We start from the raw sequence: 10,000 nt of genomic DNA, 5'->3' as shown, positions 1-10,000 counted from the left end.
TACAAAGGCTTGGATGACTGGGGCATTCACCCACGATTACGTGATCAATTACTTCTCCAATCATGTTGAGAAGTACTCCAAGGAGCACAACATTGACAACAAATATTTGCTGCTTGTAGACAATGCTCCTGCCCATCCTCAGCATATGGAAGACTGTTGTGAAAACGTGCAGGTAGTATTTTTACCACCAAATACAACCACACTTTTACAGCCTATGGATCAAGGTATTATGTTATATTGTATATTATGTTATGTATATATATATATATATATATATATATATATATATATATATATATATATACATATATATATACATATATACATATATACATATACATATATATATATATACATATATATACATATATATACATATATATACATATATATACATATATATACATATATATATATATATATATATATATATATATATATATATATATATACAGGGTATATTGCTGCTTTTAAACCATATTATGTTATGCATACCATGCTGCAGCTTATCAAAAAAGTGATAAGGACAAGCTATCAATCAAGGAGTTTTGGCGAACATACAACATAAAAATGGCTTTGGAAAACATTAAGGATTCGTGGGTGGAGGTGAGTGCCTCTACAATGAACGCTGTGTGGAAGAAAGTGTGGCCTGAGTGTGTCCACAATTTCACGGGGTTTGCTGATGTTCTGTTGATTACAAGTCAAATTGTAGACCTGGTGCAGGAGGCTGGTTTTGAAGAGGTTGACGAAGAGGACGTGGATGACTTACTGGAGTCTCATGCAGAACCCTTAAGCAATGAAGATCTCATGGAGTTGGAACAGCAGTGGGGTCTTGAAGAAGAAGAAGAAGAAGAAGAAGAAGAAGAAGAAGCTGTGACACCTTCATCCAAGCATCTCACCATGAAAAACCTCACCCAAATCCTCAGCTCGTTTGAAATGCCATAGAATTTGTTATCGAGCAAGATCCAAATCTTGAAAGGAGCACTGATTTTTGCTGTGTTGTTAATGATGCCCTTTGTTGATACAAGGAACTTTATGCAGCAAAGAAAAAGAAAGCCATCCAGCCCACTCTCCACACATTTTTCAAGCCAACAGATGCAGCACCAACTACATCCACCATCCAGGATGCTCCTTCAACCAGCTGCCAAGAGACCGTTCCCACTGGTGAAGAAAGTGACAGCACAGTGTCAAGTGAAGAGGGGGACAATTCTGCCACTCCGCAAGTGTGACTTGTCCACCACAATGAACTCCGTTCTTCCAGCCTCGGGGTAAGTCGCCACTACTCGAGGAGTGTGTTTTGTTTATTTGTGTTTATGTCCAAAAATGTGTGATTATGTCCAAAAAATTCCAAGCCAAAAACGCATCCTCCCTTTAACACATTGATTTCTATAGGAAAATATGTTTTGTTTAACACTTTCGCTTATCATAAGGTTTTCCAGGAACGCAACCCTTGCGAAAAGTGAGGACTCACTGTATATATGTATATTTATCCCTGTGTCGTAAGAGGTGACCAGGGTTGCGTCAGGAAGGGCATCCGGCGTAAAACCTGTGTCAAATCATTATGCGGATCATAATGGATGATCCGCTGTGGCGACCCCTAACGGGAGCAGCCAAAAGAAGAATATATATATATATATATATATATATATATATATATATATATATATATATATATATATATATATATATATATATATATATATATATATATATATTGTTGCGGTTTTCGCGCCCGCCGGCGTGCTGACGGCCACGTAACTCGAATCGCGGCACGTCGCCCACCGGACGGACAATCCAGTCGTGACCCTCTCGGACTAACGCCGGGAACCAGTCACGGGTGGACCTTTCGGTCTCACCGCGATCGAGCCAATCAGCCCCCGCGTGGGATAGGGTTGCTCGCCAAATTCGACCTACCTAAGTACCCACGCGGAGGGTAGACCGGGCGATCGCACCTCGCCGCAGGTCGACTTCGGACACGGGCCACTTAAGCGACCCGTTCCGTACTATCAGAATAACCGAGCGGTGTTATCGTCGACCTCGACGGTTCGATTAATTATCGGGCGTACTCAGCCCACTACCAACCCTTTACGTGAAGCAAGATGAGGGTTCAATGGGGGAAAAGACGAAGCGAAGCGGGAGAACAGTTCAACAATAAAGCACATTTATTCGCGGCACACGGGAAGCACACAAATACAATTCCACCAAATGCACACAAAAAAAAGAAAACACACTTCCATTTACACAAAAAGCAAATATAAAAGCGAAAACAATGCAGAGCTAATACCGACTACCGAGCACACGGCAACACTTATACAATTCTACTTCACAGACGGCGCCGACAACACATACCCAAAACCAAGGAAAAGAAATCCCCAAGAATGAGGCGGGCCTGAGGCCGAGACCGGGTCGCGCCTACCCATCTGCTGATGAGACGCGGAGCGGCGATGGCGCCGCAACCCGCGGGCCTCGTGGACGGTGTCTGGTAGGGGGTGGGAACGGGGCCCCCTTGGTCGCACTATCTCAGCGCGGGGGGAAACAGGAGGGGTTGCTGATGCTCGGGGTATAGAGGATCTTTATTATCCCTGGTGTGCGTCTCCACCTCGGCCAGGTCGCGCTGCCGGCCTCCCTCGGGCGTGCAGCTCCTGGCACCGACGCGAGCACCCCCTCGTCCGACTCTCTTCAGCTTCTCCAGCTACTGCAGGCTTCGGGCTTCGGGCTCCGGGCTCCGGGCTCCAGACTTCCACACTCGTCCCCTCCGTTCCGACTCCTTCTCGTTCTGCTGACTGACGAACACCGTCCTTTTATCCCCCCCGTAGCTTCGCCTTTGACCCCCTCCCTTTGACCTTTCACCTCGCTCCCCATTGGCCCGAGAAAAAGTGGGCGTGAAGGCTTTTTGATCCACAAATTTGCATATATCGATCGTTCTGGAGGCGGGGCCAAATCGCCCCTCGCTCACCGATTGGACGGCAAAAAGTGGGCGTGTGTCGTTTTTGATCCGTTTTTGAAGCACAAAATCCGTGATTTTGTACACGCTGTTCGACGCGCGCTCTGCACGAATCCAACACCGGTACCCACAGCGGGGCAAGAACGGTGGCGATGCTACGGTTGCGAGGTGTGACGGGAAGGTCGTGGCGGTTGTGGTGAAGCGGCGTTGTGGTTGGTGGTTGATGTTGTGGTTGTGGTGGTAATCATGGCGGTTGGTCCAAAATAAAGATAGTAAAAGAAAAACGGCTATCCTGAAGAGTCGCAGCTCGCATAAATGACATGTATTCCCACTAGACAACGGGTTTGGGCCTAACTACACATGCACTTACCGAGATACCTCACCTAAGGGACCTGAATGGTGGTTTGCGAATTTGGTAACCACAACAATATATATATATATATATATATATATATATATATATATATATATATATATATATATATATATATATATATATATATATATATATATATATATATATATATATATATATATATAGCCTGGTGTTGGCTTAGTGGTTTGGGTGGCGGCTTGGGATCCCAGGGTCCTGAGTTCAAGCCCCGTTGGCTGCTGAATTAACACCAGGGGGTTGACTCAGCCTGTCATCCATCTGAGGTCGGCAAAGTGAGTACCAGTGTACTGGTCCCGGTGTATACCCCGGTTAGAATAGGTATACCATATCCCTGTGTGTCGTAAGAGGTGACCAGGGTTGGCGTCAGGAAGGGCATCCGGCCATAAAACATTGCCTCAAGAAAAAGCCTAACCCCTGCACAGCAGGGAGAAATGGCTGTAAAAAACGGTCAATATATATATATATATATATATATATATATATATATATATATATATATATATATATATATATATATATATATATATATATATTGTTAAGGATTCAGCGGTGGCGGGATTCTCACCCGACTCTTGGCGCCACCCTCACCACCGCCGTCTCCGGGGTTTATAATGCCAGCTGGCTCGGCACAGGCCTCAGGTCACGCGTCTTCAATCGCGATACCAACATAATCCTGGACCTTACCAGTTGGGGAAATAGACCCCGGTTTCAGACTGGTTTTGTCAGATGCTGAGCATTTTCTGCCAGTCTGTAACCATTTTGGTTATATATGCCAATCGAACGGATCGTTCCTCGATGCGACACAAATTAATCCATAGCGGCAACTTCATCCGAATAAACCAGATTTATTGGGGAACAGTGGGGAACACAACACAAGCAAAATATTCACGACAATGTTTATATTAATCTTTTTGAATTAAATTATAATTAAAATTAATCACGACAATGTTTTTAATTCACTCTTAGCCTGGTGTTTGCGTAGTGGTGAGGGTAGCGGCTTGGGATCCAAAAGGTCCTGAGTTCAAGCCCAGTTGGCCGCTTGAATTAATACATACCAGGGGGTTGACTCAGCCTGTCATCCTTCCGAGGTCGGCAAAATGAGTACCAATGTACTGGTTCCGGTGTATGCCTTGGTTAGTATTGGTGTACCATATCCCTGTGTGTCGTAAGAGGTGACCAGGGTTGCGTCAGGAAGGGCATCCGGCGTAAAAACTAAACCAAATCACGATGCGGATCATACGGATGATCTGCTGTGGCGACCCCTGACGGGAGCAGCCGAAAGAAGAAGAAGAAGAAGTTTTAATTAATCTATAACCCGTTCTTAACTAGGGAACTACGGATTACGGGTTTTGAGGGGGTCCCTACCGAGATATACCTTAAACAACATGCAGACAAGACAGACAGACAGCATGCAGACAAGACAGAGTACTTAGTGATGTTTCATGGATGACAGGAAAGTGTCAAAAGCACGAATGTCGCTCGTAACAAGCCGATGTCCACGGATTCGAGCCCCAAGCTCGAACACGCCACTTGGCAAGATGGAGGCGTCATACTCTTGCTTCCGGCAGTGCCCGCGCACGCAGCCTCGGCGAGTTCAAACCCTGCAAGCTCGACTGCACCAGACCGTCAGATCGACAATGGGTTTCAGCTGATTTCTCTCAAGGTCCAGCATACAAGTCCAGGCCTGGCCTGTTCACCAGACAAGGCCAAATCGAGGTTCCGGGCTCCAGCAGGCTGGGTCCATGGGATTCCAAGACGTCGTCGAGCCGTGAGGTGAGTAGGGACAGTCAGAGGCTCCGTCGTTAGATGCAGGTTGAACCTGTCTGACCTCTGCTCGAAGCCAACTCCAGACTCACACAGCAGCCAGGTCCTCTCCCTGCCGATCGCACTACTCGCTTTCCTTTTCCCTTTCGGCGCTCGTGGCCTCAAAACCGAGTGCCGCTTTTTACTTCTCCCAAAACTGAACTACTCCCAGAAGTCTCCGTTGGCTGCCCACCGGCTCCTCCCCTTTACGAAGCCAACAAACTCCTCCCCTTTGTTTCACTTCCTCTTTTTGGCCACTCCCTCTCAGCCGACTGGGCGGGGCCTCATCTGAAGAGGGGAAGGAAGAAGAAGAAGAAGAAGCCCTCGGCACACCACCACTGTACGAACAATAAACATGCATCCTACGCCTCCCGACACACAGGTAGCGTCCATTTTACAGAACAGCCTGGCTAAACATGCATTTAATGGGGGATATGAGCTAATCCTATATTTAGTAGCCTACTTAGGGCCATTTCCGTAACAATATATATATATATATATATATATATATATATATATATATATATATATATATATATATATATATATATATATATATTGTTGCGGGCCAGGGGTCAGTGGCAAGAACGACCACTAGGTGGGGGAAGTTCGTCATCTCCCACCAAACTCCCCGGAATTGTAGGCCGTCGCTCCGGATAACTCCGTGAGGCGGTGGGTCGCAGAACCGACTGTGGTCGCCAATATCTCAACCGCATAGCATAGGGTCTTTTTGTTTAGAACCAATTTACCTAATTAACTACGCGATTTCAACTACCGGGGAACCACGCCCTTGCTCTCTCCTTGCTCGAACCGGGTCACTCTACTGGCTGCAGTAGAGTTCCAACTACCAACTCCGGTTCGGGTGCAGTCGAGCGGAAACTGCCAAAGCCGTGCCGGCTGGCATGAACAGATTATCGGGTATAAAAACCCGGCTAAACTCAGATCTGAACCATGCTGGACCAATGCAAGAAAGGATGGAAATGAACTGGGAACATTTCTACAATCATTAATTTACAGTAAAAAAGACACAGTCAAGACTTATCGTGAATATACAAGGAATATTTACAATGGTGGAATAACACTTATTCAATTCTACTTAAAAGACAGGCCCACACACTCAGACACACACACACACACACACACACACACACACACACACACACACACACACACACACACACACACACACACACACACACACACACACACACACACACACACACACACACACAGATGCTATATTGAAAAGACCCCCGCTGCCAGAGGAGGAGAGACGAGCTGGGGGTCACAGTTCGGCAAGGTACCTGCCAATGGCCGTGCAGCCCGGCCCACAGTCACACGCGCGGGGCTCGTGTCCGCGGAGGCCAGCGGGACTCGAACCCGCAACCTTCGAATTGCTTCCACGAGAAGTCAAATGCGCTATCCATTGCGCCACAGAGAGCTGGACTTCTTCTTGAGTCAATTGGGCTCCGTCTCCAGCTCCAACACGCGACGCACCCAACCAATGCGCTCCTCTGCCGAAATCTCTCTCAAACCCGCTCAGAACAAACGAAAAGCTACAACAGAGCCCCCGTCCGGAGGGGGGCTCGGTGAAGCAGACGTCACTGTCTGCCCTGATTGGACGGGGCTCCCATGGGTCCACCCTTTCTGGGCAGGGTTTCGGCTATGCCGGGAAAACCCAGCCCCCACTCCACGCGTGCCCATACTCGTAAAAAAGAAGTTACAAAGTTTGTGGAAGCCAAGAAGGAACTGCCAGAGATTCTGCCTCGAACAGCGAGTCGCCGGTCAGGCGAGTGAAGCGCTTGTTCAGTATCAGGTTGTTGGTTCCTTTGTGGGATGGTCATTAGATGTAAAGATTTAATAACCTACCTAGAAAGAAATCGCAACGCACGCCTTTGATTCTCCCACTAGACAAAAGGAAGGGACATACTCAACGGGATAACTGACTTTTGGGACATCTGTATGTTTGAATGCAAATGGTTTCCAGACCCATAGCAATATATTGTTACGACTGTGGAAATTCGCAAACCACCATTCAGGGCCCGTAGGTGAGATATCTCGAAGTACATGTGTAGTTAGCCCCAAACCCGTTGTATAGAGGGAATTTATGTGATTCATCTGGGCTGCGACGCTTTGAGATAGCCGTTTTTCTGTTCTTTCTTTATTTTGAACCAACCACGTCTCAACCGCCATCACACAACAACCACCACACCACCCATCATCACCAACTGCAACCACGCTCCAACCCTCCGACAACAACAACAACGCCAACAGCCACGACCTTTACCTTCACAATTCGCTCCCACATCATCGCATCACCGCCATTATCAAACCCACCACCGAAAACCCTCCACCACCTTCACCTCTCTCCTTCTATGGCCATTCCCGCACCACCTGTGAACACTGAGCGTCGGGCTGTCTCGGGCCCGTTCAGCGATTGGTGCCGAACGCACCGAGCTGCGAGCGCAAATAGCGGCCTTTCCGAGGGAAAATTCGGATCAGGAACGCTACACGCCCACTTCCCCTCTGTCCAATTAGCAAGCGTGGAGCGGTTTGGCCCCGCCTCCAGGCTCGTCTGTGTGAGATCGATATATGCAAATTCTAGGATCAGGGGAGATTCACGCCCCCTTTCCTCCGACCAATGGGCGAGCGTGGCTCCGCCCCCGACATCATCCTGATCCGGATATTTGCATATTGTTTTCTCCTGTCGGCCTATAAAACGGCAGAGTCAGTCGAGTCGGGGGGAGAGTGAGTCGAAGTGATTGGTGTGGCAGAGAGTCGAGTGGGGTGGCGAAGTCATCGGTGAGGCAGGAAGAGTTGGGTTCTGGAATCGGCTGAGAAGAGTTGCGGGAAGAGGCAAAGGAGCTCGGGTCTGAGGCGAGAAGGATGGCGGTCGGCGACGAGGTCGCGGAGTGAGATCGCTCGTCGCGGGACCCAAGCCAGCCAGCCATTCTCCCTCCCCCCAGGGCATCAACAATTCCCCCTTTCCCCCGCGCTGAGATAGTGCAACAAGGGGGCCCCGTTCCCACCCCACTCCAAACGTCGTGCCAACGAAACCTGCCAAGGAGCACGGAGTCAGGGCACAGCCACGCGGCCACATCTGCGGCTCGTCCGCCAACGCATCACGAGGACGCGGGAAGGACCCCCCGGTCTCGCAGGCCTGGCCGCTCCTTCAGGTCACGCACGCATATTGGCCTACAGGCCCGTCTGCCCCCTTGTCTATTAGGGTGGCTTCTTTCTTTTGCTTTTGAGTAAATGTGTGTTGGCGCCATCTGTAAAGTAGAACTGTACAAGTGTTGCGGTGTGTGCGCGTAGTCGGTAGTAACTCTGCGTCGTTGTTGCTTTTGTTTTGGTTGCTATATGTGCATTTTGACTGTTTGGCTGTATATGTGTGCTTTCCGTGTGCCGGGAAATAAATGTGCTTTGTGTGAACTGTTTTACCGTTTCACTTCGTCTTTTCTTTATTGACCCTCCATCCTGCTTCATGTAAAGGGTTTGTAGTGGGCTTAATACGCCCGGTAATTAATCGGAACCGTCGAGGCCGACGATAACACCGCTCAGTTATCACTGTAGCACGGAACGGACCGCTTAAGCGGTTCGTGTCCGGAGTCGGCCTGCGGCGTGGTACGATCGCCCGGTCGACCATCCGCGCAGGTACTTAGGTAGATCGAATTTGGCGAGCAACCCTATCCTGCGCGGGTGGCCGATTGGCACGATTGTGGTGAGGTCGAAAGGCAAACCCGTGACTGTCTCCGGGCAATAGTTCCCAGAGGGTCACGACTGAATTGTCCGTCCGGTGGGCGACGCGGTCGCGATTTGAGTGACGCGGCCGTTCGCACGCCGGCGGGCGCGAATTCGCAACAATATATATATATATATATATATATATATATATATATATATATATATATATATATATATATATATATATATATATATATATATATATATATATATATATATTGTTGCGGTTCTGGGAGCCACATCCCTCCAAAGCGATGGCATCCATCATACAGTGGTCCCCAGACAGTTATTTAATTAATAAACATACAGATAGTCCCTTCCTTCTTGTCTAATGGGACAAACGGGACAAGTGCGTTGTGTGAATCTCATAGTTCGGTCTGATTATATCTCTGACCTCATTCCTATTATTTTTCTCTATTCCTGAGGTAAATCTCGCGGCCGCCTGTAAAAGGCTGTACCCTTCACTGGTAGAATGGGTCCTCGCGAAGGCCAGCAGGCACTACATTCTGATACCCACCTGTAAAAACTGTGGTCACGCCCTTTATATAAGAATGCGTACTCACAGTCGACCAAAAGGAACAAAACATCAAACGCCCACACTGCACGGAACACGTGCAGCACAGCGGTAATTTCCACCCACTGAGCAGAAGAAATAGGAAGCATAACCAACACGATGGAGCCGCTGCAGGAATGCCGTGCCGAGGAAATAGAAGGATCAACACACCAAATGCAAACAACTTACAGTACACACGTGGTACACTCTTTTCAACCCATTTCTGAGTCTAATAATTTTATCTGTCCTCTTTTCAATCCAAATCTCCATTTAATACTTATATCTATCCTCTTTTTCAATCCAAGGCTACATCCAATCATTATATGCAATCATTTCCGTTGGCTCATGACACAGATCAGGGCGGGCACCGCGCACACCACCACTTTTGAGAAATGACCGCATGTTCAATGGCAGCGGACCCATTTGCAGCCACAGGATAATTTATTATCGTACACAGAGCAGGGCACGAATGGCACTCATCTTGTTAGTGTCTGCGCATGTGTTTACCATAGCATCTTACTATCGGTCTTTGCTGACTGCCCCAGCCGCGGGTGTCTCACAC

General features: G+C 48.0%; 1 protein-coding gene across 3 annotated transcripts in view; it reads left to right on the top strand.

Moving 5' to 3' along the window:
- LOC147012750 (phosphatidylinositol polyphosphate 5-phosphatase type IV-like) overlaps positions 1-10,000 on the top strand; it is a 74,051-nt gene that overhangs the window by 56,734 nt on the left and 7,317 nt on the right. For 2 of the 3 annotated variants that reach the window (XM_085853890.1, XM_085853887.1), the window contains one exon: positions 1,089-1,268. The exons of the other annotated variant lie outside the window; for it this stretch is intronic. In XM_085853890.1, the coding sequence (XP_085710016.1) occupies positions 1,089-1,268 (180 nt within the window). The remainder of the gene's footprint in view (positions 1-1,088; positions 1,269-10,000) is intronic. 3 annotated transcript variants of the gene reach the window in all.

Source organism: Eptatretus burgeri, chromosome 14 (genome assembly GCF_056783735.1).
Source record: "Eptatretus burgeri isolate ZD-2024b chromosome 14, Ebu_testis_v1, whole genome shotgun sequence".
In the NCBI taxonomy this organism is placed as follows: domain Eukaryota; kingdom Metazoa; phylum Chordata; class Myxini; order Myxiniformes; family Myxinidae; genus Eptatretus; species Eptatretus burgeri.
This window is presented reverse-complemented; position numbering and strand designations above follow the sequence as displayed.